Genomic DNA, 14,411 nt, shown 5'->3' on the forward strand with positions numbered 1-14,411 from the left:
ACACCCATTCATTCATTGTGGCTCACTCCTGGCTCTGCAGTCTGGTCTCAGGATTTTGGCCACTGACCAAAGTCGAGTCCAGCCACAATGCACAGCTGCTGGGGCCATGGCATCTGTATGGTGTGCACCAGTTATAGCTTGGTGGTGCACCATCATGACCAGATGTATCCATGTGCCATGTTGAGAGCTGCGGATCCACTGCCACCACCTCTGCCTCTTCCCTCAGCACTTGTCCCAGTCTTGTGGGTCTTCCCTGCTGTTGGGGGGCGGAGGAGGGGGGGGGGAGGCAGCAGGCCTGCCTCCCTTGTAGGTGTTGCCACCTCCTGCCTCTCCTATCGGGTCCAGTCCCCTGGCACCTGCTTTTGGGCCTTCCCGTGATGCTTTGCTGCCACTGGCTGTTCAAGCACCTCGGGACCTCCCACACAACCGCCCCTGAGTGGCCAGTACCTCCACTGTTGGCACAGTTCCACCACTTTGTGGTACCTTTCCCCGAGGGGGGAGGGGGTGCTATAACCCTGTATGTAATGCCTGAATGGGTACCACAGTACCAGGCCACCAGTGCATTACCCTTCGAATATTTTACCAACAGCATCTGCGTAGATTGTCCATCAGAGGCCACCTGGAGTGTGCCACATGACTTGTGCACATGGCATTGCTTCCACTTTGTATTTACTGGAGCCCTCCTCTTTATAAGCACAGTGCAGCAGGCACTCACTCTCATATTATTTTCGTACTTATGGTCAGCAGCTGCTCACATCAGTACGTAGATTGTTTCTATGTTTGTGTCCATGTTCTCATTTGTTGTTCCTTTCTATATGGAAGAAGAATAAACAAGAATTTCAAACAATTCTGAATGATACTAGTTAATTAGCAATTTTTTATGTTACATTCAGAATCAGAAGTGTTTTAATTGATATGTAATGTTATTTCTTGGTGAACAGTGACATAAGATTTGTGGAAATACATTTTTTGTAGCACCCTGACTTTGTTATTCTATTTATTTCAAAACAGGCTAAAGTACAGCAGTTATATCGCTTGGACCGGTTGCTGCAAGAGGAATCCAGCACATTGCAGAGTCTTCAACAGGATAAGGTGATATTTTAGTGGTTGGAACTGTTACAGTCAAAGTTTTCTTGTAGAAGTACGCAAATCATTGCCCTAAACAGGAGTTATTACTTTGTTATGCATTTTTTTCACAATTAATATTTTTGTATTTTCACTAATATTCCAGTTTGACTATTCATAATTTTTTCTTGTGAAATTAAAAAGAAAGTCATTTATATTTTATTGCCAATAAAGAACTGAAATGTGCAGGAACTGCTAGAGAGAGCCCTAGCTGGTCTTCGGCACAAGCTTCAGAACAACAGTCATTTCTCACCAGTTGAAGTGGAGCACTTCCGTAAGCAACAACGAGCACTGGAAAGAGAGCTGAGCCGTGTTCGCCTCTTACTTGCACACAATTCCAAGGTAAATAGATTTGAGAAATGCATTTTAGTGATAGCAAAATCTGTGGAATAGGTTTGATTTTAAAAATGGCTGGTCATTGAGGCCCATTCGAAGTGGGTCTCATCACTGAAGATAATGATATTCCAACCAAAGACATCTCTGGAGATGCCCCAGACAGCTGTCATTTACCAACCTGACTGTTGCCCACCATACAGCCCGACAAACGGGAGTGATGGTTTAGGGTGCCTTTTCATTTCATAGCAGCATCCCTTTTGTTGCTGTCTGTGGCATCTTTACAGCACACAGGTACATCGACAATGTTCTTCGTCCTGTTTTGTTGCCCTTCATGGCGAGCCATTGTGGGGCTACATTTCAGCAATATAATGCCCACTCCCATGTAGCAAGAGTTTCTACAGCTTGTCTTCATGCTTGACAAACCCTACTTTGGCCATAATGTCACCAGATATCTCTCCAATTGTGAATGTTTGGAGCATTATGAGCAGAGCCCTCCAACTCACCATCTCAAAGTACATTTTACAACTGTTGCAGTAATTTTTTAGCAGATTATTTGCAAGCATAACACATTATGTTAGAAGCACGTATGACAACTAACAAGAATACTGTAGAAGGGTTTGGTATTCTATTTGCATACTGCTAGGTACAAGATGTGAATTAATATTACTCTGAATTCCCATCACATGATGTGACGTTGGTTGAAATTCAAAAACCATTATATGTTAAATAATGACACACTGACAGCGAAAATGTTTTTATTTTAGCTATTATATTAATTGTTTGAAAATTGTTAACTCATGGCAATGGTTAAATTTATAGTATTCTGAACCTCTATCTGAATACTAATCATTTTCAGAAGGACAATTTTTTAAAACATTTTTAGTGTGTTAAAACTTTTATTTATTTAACTGGGATAAAACAACTCATGTGTCTAGGTCTCTCATGCATTGACCATTCACAATGACAAGCAGAACAATAATTGAATTTTAATCTCTTATGTTTAACTATTTATAGACACACATATAAAACTTTGCAAATTCTTCGTTGATTCGGGTGAAGTTGACAGTCTTTTCCCAAGCAGTTCTTTTACAAAAAAAAGTATTCATGAATGCAGCAAAAATGTGATCTAATGAATCCAGCAAAATTGTGACAAAATGGATTCAGCAATAATTGTCTTATAACAGTCTGACAGTTTAGTGGGGAAATCATTGTTACAAGTGTCTGTATGTTAAATTTTGAATTTGTGATGTGGGTTGTGGTTTTGTCTGTTACATCATACAGTTGAGATCATAAGAGTTGTCACTGTGAAAATGCTGCAGGTGTACAAATGAAAATTGGGTGAATTAAGGAAATGTATCCTGTATATTTTTGGACTATGTCTCACAGAAATTCTAAAAGGAAAACTAAGAATTAACAAGGCTAGCTGAGTGTATAAAATTTCCAAAGGAACCATGATAAACAGGATTCACAGTCATCATGTTAAAACACAAGGCAGTCAGCCAGTTTTTAGTGCTAAAGAAGAAGTGTGTATGTTTCTTCAGACGTTCATAAAGCAAATTTGTGATCACATTTTTTTTGTCCTTAATCTTTCTTTGTATGTTACTTCGATATTAGTATTAAAATTTAATTGTTATGCAGGTACATTTTTCAGTTATTGATAAAGTATTCAGAATAATTAAAGTCACCCTAGAGTCATAAACAATCCACAATTATCGCATAAAAGATAATTGGTCAGCCTCACCCCCAGGTGGGGTGAAATTGACCAACACAGCTTTTTCTTTTTCTAATTTTATGATCTGTTAGAGCAAGAGGTAATAAAGACCAAAAATTTTATGACTACAGCTCATTGCTGATGCTCTGAAAAAAAGTAATAATAATTTTATTGGATTCTGAAGTATTTAAGGTCCATAATCAGTCAGTTTCACCCCCTTTTGAAGGTTCTTTTAAAGTAAACTATTTGGTTGGTAAGACTTTTATGTTTTGGATAAAACTTATTTAAGAGAAAGAAATGTATTTTATGCATCCCCTTTGTTTTTTCTGGTAGTTTTTGAGTCATTAATATCAGTTGAAAATCCTTGTAGAACAGTTAATTTTGCACTTTTTCTTCTGTTTACCATTTTTAGCAGTCTCTTAATCAGTTTTAACTATGTTAATACCACTGTTCCAACCAGTCACTTAAATGGTTGGAATTAGGTTTCTTTGGTATATTTTTCAATCATATAACTTTTATTTTGATGCATTCTATATTATAACATTGCACACACACTAATGCATAGTGGAACAACTACATAAATAAATAAAGTATCATTCATAAAACTGATGTAACCTGCTTCCGACATAACATGAGATATGATTAAAAAATATCATTGCAGAAACTTGAAGAAACAGTAGCAGAGAATGCACGCCTGGAACAGGAACTTGTAATTTTACGCCAAAAACTGCAACAGCCAATAACAGAACCAGGTGGTGGGACAGCTGCACTGGAGGCAGAGTTGAGAAGAGTGCAGAGGCTGGTGGGAGACCTCACGAGGCAACGCAAGCAGCTCAGCCTGCAAGTGCAGCAGCTGACCCAGCAAAGGCCTGGACCTGCAGGTGTCACTGGTAGCAGAGGTGGGTCCTCATTTAGTGTGTGGCAGAACTCCTTTGCACATGAACTAATTTATTCATTACTATCCTCCCATTGTTCAGTGACCTTCATTGTTCACAATTATTCTTCATTCTGTGGCTGATGTGACAGTACTCTCATAAATTCCATTTACATCTTCATCTGTACTCTGTTATGCACTGACTGTGTCGAGTATTGTAATACTGCACCAATGTAATCTTCTTTCCACCATAATCTATTCACAAATTGAGCTTGGGAAAATTGCTCTTGGTACACTGTTATATAAGGCTGAACAGCTCTAAATTTATAATTGTGGTCATTTTGTAGGATACAGTGGGAATAAATAATGTGTTTCTTCAGTAGTCTTGAAATGTCTATTCTCGGAATTTAAGAATAGATCTTTCTGTGAAGTACATCATCATTCTTGTTTTGTTTCCCACTTGATTTTGTCAGTTCTTTGGTGGCACTTTTGTACTAAAGAAAAAAATCCGTGTCAAATGATACAGCTCTTGTCTGAATCATCTCAGTCACTCATTAATTCAAGTATGTAAGGTTAACTGATGTACAGTTTAAACTCAGTGACTGGTTGGAAGAGGACTTTATGTGTAGCTTTCATAATGATGAATTACATTTTCTTAGGGGTTTTCAAAAAATTTGATTCTGACACCTGCCTTCACTGCAACCCCATCAATTTAGTCATTTAATGCAAAATATTTAATCCATTATTCGAAAATATTGACTGATGCCACAGATAGTTTGGTAATGAAACAATGGAAAATTGGGGTAGGAATATAAACAATATCACGAAAAAGATAGACTGCTACTCACATTATAGATTACACATTGAGTTGTAGACAGGCACAATGAAAAGGCTGTTATATATTGAGCTTTCAGCCAAAGCCTTCAGCAGAAAAGAAGATACACACTGATTCGTAAAAGCAAGCACACCTCACACACTCATGACCACCATCCTGACCACTCTGGCCAGAGAAAATGTGTGTGTTTTCTTTTCTGAAGGAGGCTTTGGCTAAAAGCTCAATGTGTAACGTATTTAATTGTGTACCTCTGTAACTCAACATGTTATCTTTATAGTGAGTAGCAATCTACCCTTTTCATAATTTTGTTGGTAGTTTAGTAATAATAAATTGAAGTTTGTTTCTTGTGTTTGTGCACTTTGTTATGTTTGTGAATATTGAAAGGTGTAAAGGTTACCACTCACCATGTGTCGAAATGCTGAGTGGTCGATAGGCGTGTTAAACAGGATTGCAAATATTGCTGGGGTCAAGGAGGGTTTGGGACAGGTGTGGAGGTGGCTGTGGGTCAGAGGTTAGCAGAGACTGATGCCAAGAGGATTGTGAGATTGAAGAATTTGTTGTAAAGCAACTAACCTTACACAAAAGACACACACACACACACACACACACACACACACACACACACACACACACACAGCTTAAGTATCCTTGTCAAGTATAGTTTTGGTGGTGAAACTGTACTGGGATGAGATGTTGTGTCTGGTGGACTGGATGAAAGGGAAACACAGGTGGGGAGAGAAGAAGAAGATGACTGAAGGCTGTAAAGGGGAGGCCGCAAGAGAATGCGATAGGTATGTGGCACCACAGCTTTTTCCTGGCACAGGTAGGGAGAACTCCATGTGGCATACAATGAATTAGATGAGTGGATTGGGGGAGCAAGATACAACAGACTGAATGTAAACAGATATGGTCAAGTGGAGGGGTTTGGGGACAGGTGTGGAGTTGCTCTGTATTTAGAGGTTACCAGAGACTGAAGCCAGGAGGATTGGGGGATTGAAGAATTTGTTGTAATGACCAGGTACATAGTTTGGAGACTGTAGTCTTGATGGGTGGGCAGATCAGGTGACACAGGTTTTGACACGTGAAGCAGCCACTGTGGTCAAACATGTCCAGCAGTGTGTTCTGTTGTGACTGGTGTACAGGTGCATATTAAATAAACAGGGTCCCAAGCAGACAAGAACAATGTACCCTTTATTAGGAGTGGCATAACACTGAAAACATATGCAATGTCAACATGATCTGGTTACCATTGATTCAGTATGCACTCAATTGGATGTGCTACTGGGTGTGGCCAGTGTACAGCCCTGAGGGTACATTGAGCGAATGCTGAGTGGTGACCATGTGCTCTGATTGATGAGCTGGTGTGCAGCCTCCTTGGGGACAAATGGTTGACCCATCTCAATGGTAGCTGAAGATCCTACATCCTCTTTCCCTTTAGGGAAAAGGTGACAAAGTTATTGTAATGGTTATGTTATCCCTGGGCTGATACTGGGGTGTCCCCAGGTGTGGGGAGCTCATGGTGGCTGTGACCTGGTCCCTGGTATGTGTAAGCAAGCATAGAAGGAAGAGGACCGAGTACCAGAAGAATACATTGTGTGCAAAGTTGACAGAGTTCGCATAGGCGCATGGAGAGAAGAGGCTTAGAATTGAGACTTGAGTAGGGGATGAGGTACAAAGGTTCCTGTAGAAGGGTGGAGAGGCTGGCAGAGCCCAGGAGAGAAGTCAAGATCTGGAGCCATTCCAGAAACAGAGAACTGAGGCAGTGTCATCTAGAGGTGACTGACACTGGAGATGCTCCACAGACATGGCTGGGCACCTCCTGTTCCACAGTGAGATCATCTGATGATACTTGGCCCTGTGTCTTCATGTGGTGCCACTGGCTCAAAGGAGTCCTGGAGAGACAAGCAGGCAGAGACAGTGCGTGGTGTGGCTTCTTGCACGTTTACCCATGCCTGCCATGGACTTTGCAACACAACTAGAATGAGGAGTGACACATTGGAGTGTACAACAAACATACTGTAACAAGTGTCAGATGTTAGGGCACCATGAATGTAGAAAGAATACTGAGAAGCACTGTCTCCCCGGGGTGGGGGACAGTAAAACATCTGTGCAAATTGTCTGAAACCCTCAATGCTAATGACAGAAAATGCAACATTGCAAACCTAGAACCTTGCTGCCCCATTGGTGCATCTTGGGTAGTACCACCCCAGTGAGGAAGGCTGGCAATGGTTGCTTCATTTAAGACTCAAAGAGGAAGGGCAACATGGGGCATGACTGGAGAAGGGCAGCAGCTGGGTGGGTGTCACAGGAGTGTAGACTTTACCCCTGTCACCATTTTGTTGTGACCAGTATACAGGTAGATGTTGAATAAACTGGCTCCTAAGCAGACAAGAACAATGTACTCATTGCTAGGAGTAGCATGACACTGAAAACTCACTAGACTTTTTGAGGGTTCTGTTGTCAGTTACAAGAAGAGATAACATTTTGGTAGCAACGTCCATTAATCCATGAGTGTCTGGACTGACATGGAAGAGCTACCGTTAGCTCAGCATGTGTACCACTGGATGGGCCACTGGGTTTGGCCAGCATACAGCCCAGGGTGTACACTGAGTGAACTCTTGTGTGGTGAGTGTGTGTCCGAAGGATGAGATGCTGGGCATGGCCACTGTAGAGCCCAGAGTATATGTCACACAAATCCTGCCTGCAAATTGTTGAGCAGTGTCTTAATCATGCAGATGGAAGGATTTCTATGAGCAGCAAGTGATGTGGTTACAGTGCCATGGTCTTATGAAGTGTGATATATTGTTATTTTTATTGTATTTTATGGTTTTATTTACAAGATTAGCAAGTATTCTTGATTTTCAAATGGTGTATTGAAATGTCCATTGAAACTAAACTCACCTTGTGAATGTTTTGTCATGTGGTAATATGTTGGTGAAGATTTGTGGCAGATTTTGTGTTGCATTCTCTTGAGTCCGTTGAAAGTTGCCATGTTTGTTTGCAGATTTATTCACCAATCTCCATAGTGCCCCTCCAACTTCATGTTGACATAGCATACCTGAACCTTTTTGTAGTAATTAGAATGACTACAAAGAGTAATATTTATGTTCGAGTCTCGCCTAATTATTTGTTAGAGATGGGCACTCATTTACTTCTTCCTTGAATTCAACTTTTACTCTTACTATCAAGTTGTAATACATAATATTCACAATTATAAGTTCCCTTCATCTTTATCAGAGCAAGAACAAAATTGGAGTCACTAACATTACATTTAACTACAGAGAGAATAGAAATGAGAGATAATGCAATGATAATGTTCAATTTTCGTATGCAAGGAGCAATGTCTTTGACTCCTAGACACAGCACAGTATATGACACAGTTATTTTCATAGTAAAATATGATATTACAGTGCTGTGCTAGTGGTGAGACTGGCATCTCATGTTATGGCTTCAGGAGATAACAGGGATAACAAACCAGAATGTTTTGGACATACACATGTAAGATGTGCAGGTCAGCACTGGCTTGTCACCGTGTGGGCTGATTCTGGCAGGCAACTAGAGTCTGAAAACATGCCAATTATAGGTATATGTCGGGTTGCCAAAGTGGTTGATGAATGGCCATAGACATCGGGTGCTCTATCACTGGATGGTCAACTCTTTCTTGGTCACAGTTTGACATTGGCATTCATATGAGTGGACATTTGGTGGTCATGCACATTTAAGAAGCTGTACTAAAGTTACAGCACAGCTGGTCTACAGTGTTACTGCTTTCACAACTAGCTCCTGTTGCTTTCATAGCTGGCTCCTGTCTCTGATAAAGAAGGTTTTTGTTTGTGACAGCACTGCAGTAGTATGTGCTGGGGGAGGAATGGGGATGCATAATGCAGGTCTTGTATGTGGATCTCCCACATGCTTCTGGCAAAGTGTTTGGGGAATAGGTCAGGTAAGGTTGGATGGATGGTAGTATACCACTCTGGGAGAGGTGGGAATGATTATGGGCAGGATATTTTGTCTGGGCATGCAGATGGGCAGTGGAAGACCTGGCTAAGGATGTTGTTGAATTATTACTGGTTCAAATGGCTCTGAGCACTATGGGACTCAACTGCTGAGGTCATTAGTCCCCTAGAACTTAGAACTAGTTAAACCTAACTAACCTAAGGACATCACAAACATCCATGCCCGAGGCAGGATTCGAACCTGCGACCGTAGAATTATTACTGTCCAGAGTGGTATTAGGTAATGAACAGGGTTCTCCTATATAGCTGGCTCGTGGGGCTGGTTGGGGGATTACAGGCATGTGTGGAAATGGGATAGGAGCACTCTGTTTGTGGACTAGGTTTGGAGGTTGCTACCTACCTGCAAAGGCACCAGTAAAACATTCAGCATACTTGGCAAGGAACTGCTCATCATTGTAGATACATTGTTTGTGGGTGGCCAGTTGTTTACTTGAGATAGCAGCTGTCAAAATGGATGCTCTGTTTCTGGTTGGTGGGCTAAAGGGCAGAGAATTTTGCTGAGCCATTGGAGGGGTAAGGGTCAGTGTCCAAGATGGTAGCAGGCTGAGCGGATGACAATTTGATGGTGGTGCAAGAGAGAATGTCAGTGCTGGGTTGGAATGAGGGTAGATTGTTTTGACTCAGGGTCCTGATAAGTTTAATTTAGTTTTTGGTATATTCCATGGATAATATTAAATGTGACTTCTCACTATGATGTAAAATGAGTCAGTTTTATAATTATGGCATTTTTTTCCAGTGAAAGGTATTTCAACATACTGACCATTTACCTGATTGTCTTAAGCTACATTTTTTTAAAAAAATGCTGTGACTTATATTTAACTATGGTCAATTTCTCTTTCTCAAGCACACACGTGCACACACACACGTGCACACACACACACACACACACACACACACACACACACACACACACACACAATTAGTCCTTTAGCTCATTAGCTCATGAGGAGAATTTGCCTTGATTTGAAGTAAAATGTTCCTATAATGTTTCAATAAAGCTGAAATGGATGATTCTCTTTGGTTCTTTATAGGAAGCAGCTCCACCCCCAGTAGAAAACGGCACCATAGCACATGGTTAGTGACAGACCTCGACACACTGGAGACGCAAGACCTCGGTGTGGAAGCCGCTGTGAGCCCAGCAAGTAGCCAGGCAACAACAGCCACCTCACCAGCCTCAACACTACGCTCGCCATTGTACGCGACCAGAGGTAATAAGGCATGCCAAGAGATACTTTATATTAAGGGAAGGACGCTTTTTTACTTCTTTCTTACTTTTCACACATAATAAATAGAAAATGGGAATATAAGGCCATATGAGATCTTTAAAGCAATGTAATTAGCTACGAACTGAACTTTCAAGAACCATAAAGTGCAGTGAACAAACTACAGATGTAGAAGATAGAGATTCAATGTATCTATTTTTCATACTTATGATTGCCAACCATAATCACATGTTTTTGGTTTAAGTGATTAGGAAAAAAGCATTCCACTCTTGCCTTTTGTTATCAGTTATCCGCCTGCTTCTTGATTGTTTTCTTAACTTTGGTGGGCTCTCTTGTAATTCCCTACCCACAGCCCCTGTCAACTGCAGGCAACTAGCCATTTATTCTGCTTGCATCTTTGGAAGCTGTCCCCATTCACATATTTCTCTACTTCTGTAAACCTACTTCTCATGTCTTTGTGCTCTTGCCGTCTAAGACAACTACTTGATCCAGGAGAAAGCCTTGAACATTCTCTTCAGTTTCTATGCTTGGTAATTTTTTTGCCATTGAGATTCTTTCACTTTTCTATTTTCACTAATATAACAAAGATCATTACCAACAGCACTTACAAAACGGTTATTGGAAACACACTGTCATCATATTTGGAAAGGCTTTTTATCTTAAAATGATGTTTCCTGCAATCAGATTAATGATTCTGTGATTGCATTTTTTCTGAATTTGCAAGAGAGGACAGTAAAATTTTGTTTTGTTGTGTAATTATCTGAATAATTTCAGTGATTTCTGCAAATCTCTCTGTGTCTGCTGCAATCCTTTGCCGAATGTTTATTAGTGGCAAATGTGATTCAGGATGAATTAACTTCAATTTTGAGGTTTCTGAGACTTCACCCCTCCTCTGTCTCTCCTGGCAGCATTATAGAGCTGCTTCCTGCATTAGTTAAATCATGATCTAGTGACAACATTGTGCAAAATTACTATGCAAAGCCTTTGTTTATGTCAAGGAATTTGTCACATCACATCTTCACTGAACATGCACAAACTGAGTTACTTTTCTATGAGCATAAACTTTATGAACTCCTTACATTATTAAGTAATGAAATTATCTGAGTCCACACACACAGATGTATGTGTGTGTGTGTGTGTGTGTGTATGTGTGTGTGTGTGTGTGAATGTGTATGGGCACATGCGTGCGTGTGAGAGCATCGGTGTAAATTTGCATCCATAAAGAAATTATTTAAGACAAAATAAAATTATAGTCTTAATTCAGAAATATAAATTTGCTGAGAAGTCTACCAAATAAAATTCAAGATGGACAAAAACGTGTAAAAAGAAGTACAATGAACAGGAAAAGAGTTTCTGGGAGGAAGGAGTCCAAACAGTGCTAAATAAATTGTTAGTTGGGTACAATGAATAACTAAAAAATATATTTATTTGATGCCATTAAATTTAGCTACAACTGTCTCTTTTTCAGTATTTGTTTATGAAAATAAATACATAAGATGCAATGTGTAAACAATCATTGGAACACTGTCATGCATTTTGTTTCTTTGTGTTTTAACAGAAGCTGGTAGTGGAATGGAAGTGGAAAATGAGGTTCCCCCACCACTCCCTGCCCCTCCAGAGATTCCACCTGAGTACCCGCCTCCACCTCCGCCACCACCTCCACCATCAGAAGAGGCTTTACTTGGTCCAGGAGAACAGTATTGTCCACATGTTGATATAAATGAGGCTGATGATCGTATGAAAAGATTTTATGGTATGTATGCCAAAATAGGACAAATCCTTTTCCACATCTTCATAGTTTTAATTAAGATCTCACACTAGATGACCAATTGAGGTAAAGAAAAGTTTCAGAGTTAAAAAGTTAACTCTTTGCACTCCATATGGCAGACAAAGGGCAGCTCCATGCAATCTTATTTAAATCGCTGCTGCTTGGGCGGCAAGTGTGCCACAGAGAATTGTGCCATCTCTTTGTGGAAACAATGAGGCCACTGACCAACAGGTAGGGCACACATGCAAACAAAAAGTGCACTTTCATTCAAATATATTTCCAAAACATTACAGTACAAAACTTCTCAATCTATGAGATTTTTTGAAATGGTCATCAGGATGGAGAGCTGGGTTTTGTGTACATGTTTCACAGTGATACACAGTTTCATGCCTGCCACCTTTCTTCTTTCTGTCTGAACACATTGTATATTGCTTATGCTTGTTCCCAGGAAGCTTGTTGATAATTTGCAAATGTTCATTCAAGCGTTCCTCGTCATCAGAAGTTGAACGACATCCTTGTATCTGCCGTGGATTTCTTGCTTCACCAACTAAGACTATTATAACACTTATATAGAATACTTTGTGAGACAGTATTTTCAAGTTGTTTTTCTGGCAGAAGTTGTTTTTGTATAGCAAATAGCTATTTACAAGTCCTACCTCCATGGCCAAAAGTACAGTTTTCGCCATCACTTCAGACTTATCATTAGAAAACCATAATTGGAAATAAAATGGTCAGATCGATCAACTCCGCCCATCTTCAAAGTATAATCAACAGTCACATTTGGTTTCAGTCTTTCTTCCCTTTCCTTTCTGTTTCTCCATTCTATCAGTGAAACTGAGTTATTTAGCCATGCCAGAATCATCATTTTTTTTTATTGTGGAGGCATTTTATTTCATGGCTTTTTCAGGCATAGAACTCAGTTCTTGATTGCAGTTGAAGGTTTTTGCGATTGGCCTGGATCGTTCCTATGAGAAGCACATTCTGTTTCAACAGTTCATCAGCTACAGCAGCACCTGTATAAAGATGGTCAATGTACAAATGATACCCTGATTGCCCTGTAGCATTCCTGATATTAGCCAGCAATTGAAGAACAATTCTCTCAGAAAAAATACGAGTCTGGATGACTCAAGGACTCTGTTGTTACAGTGCCAAAATTGGGTATCAAACTGCAAATATAACCATTTAATGAATCCAAAACCACATAAACTCTTGAGTCCACATTTTGTAGGATTTTTTAGGATTGTACATTTTGAATAACACAAAACCCTTGAATGATACTGCACATTCATCAGCAGCTGGATACCTATATGGTCAATAAATTTTGAGAAACTTGCGAGACAAGTAATTCAAAACATTGACCACTTTACTCAGATTTGACTGAACCTGACTGATGTGAGTGGCACTCTCTGGATTAGAAACATGGAGTGCCCAGAAAAATTGCTTAAATCGTCTGCGAGTTAAACAGTCTGAAAAGAAGTCAGATGATTGTGACCATTCTCTTGACAAAAATGTCTTGCAAGTTCTTACACTTTTGTAATGCCATATTCAGTAGCAAACTATGGAAGCATTTCATTTCTTGAAACTTTCTGGCAGACACTCCGCTGCAGAGTGAAAATTCTCATTCTGGATTTCATTTCTTCCTTGGTAACATTTTTCCAGTCCCACCACACAGAATGTTGTGGAAGTGGTGTCTCTACATATTTTTGCTTGAGCATACCTGTTTGTTTCGGCTGCTGTTTGTTGAAATAGGTCATCTGTGAAAATAAACTGAAAGAAAGCAGCTGGCAATGATGGAACATTACCAGTTTCAGTGATAAAACCACACTTTAATTCATCTAAAGGAAAATCTGTAAAGTCAAAGTTATTTTCACTCCACATTTGCGTTGAATGTTGTGCTGAATCACTAGAAACATGCACATGCACATTTTCTTGGTTTTTGTTGTCATCTGCACTAAAATTATTTAGAAATGAACCAATTTCATCATCAAAACCACTCTCACTATCGCTGTCACTTAAAGATTCCTCTAAAACCTGTAAATCCTCTTTCTCAGAAAGAACTGAATGTGAGGAATTTGCCATTGCACGCATGCAAACTTGAACATAATAATTCCAAAATTCCTTTTACACAACTGCAACAGCTTGACACCAAGTTAACACAGTTTCCCCTATACAGAAGCACCAAGCAGCATTGATGCCTAATACTATCAGATTCGAGAACTGAGCATGTGAGAGCTGCAAAAAATGATGTCGAATGAGGTTTGACATCAGAGTGGAAAACACATTTACAATGTTGAGTGCCTTTTGATGCTGGAGTAGAAAGCGTTAAATGTAGTCAACAACACTTTCTGAAATAAAAACGCCAAACACCAGTATCACAAATACACCAAACTAAGTATCAAACATTGAATTTATGAGAAATGAAACTCAGTATTTATTAGATAAATGGGGGAAAAGTAATAAAACATTGAAACAAGTAAATACTTTAGGATTACAGGGGACCACTCACTGAAAAGCAGCATTGAG

General features: G+C 39.9%; 1 protein-coding gene across 1 annotated transcript in view; it reads left to right on the top strand.

Moving 5' to 3' along the window:
- LOC126199424 (uncharacterized) overlaps positions 1–14,411 on the top strand; it is a gene marked incomplete at its 5' end in the record, with an annotated part of 737,054 nt that overhangs the window by 661,036 nt on the left and 61,607 nt on the right. Inside the window, 5 exons of the mRNA XM_049936342.1 lie at positions 1,012–1,092; positions 1,315–1,467; positions 3,834–4,071; positions 9,929–10,105; positions 11,679–11,873. Of these exons, the coding sequence (XP_049792299.1) occupies positions 1,012–1,092; positions 1,315–1,467; positions 3,834–4,071; positions 9,929–10,105; positions 11,679–11,873 (844 nt within the window). The remainder of the gene's footprint in view (positions 1–1,011; positions 1,093–1,314; positions 1,468–3,833; positions 4,072–9,928; positions 10,106–11,678; positions 11,874–14,411) is intronic.

The sequence above is a fragment of the Schistocerca nitens genome, chromosome 8, assembly GCF_023898315.1.
Source record: "Schistocerca nitens isolate TAMUIC-IGC-003100 chromosome 8, iqSchNite1.1, whole genome shotgun sequence".
Classification (NCBI taxonomy): domain Eukaryota; kingdom Metazoa; phylum Arthropoda; class Insecta; order Orthoptera; family Acrididae; genus Schistocerca; species Schistocerca nitens.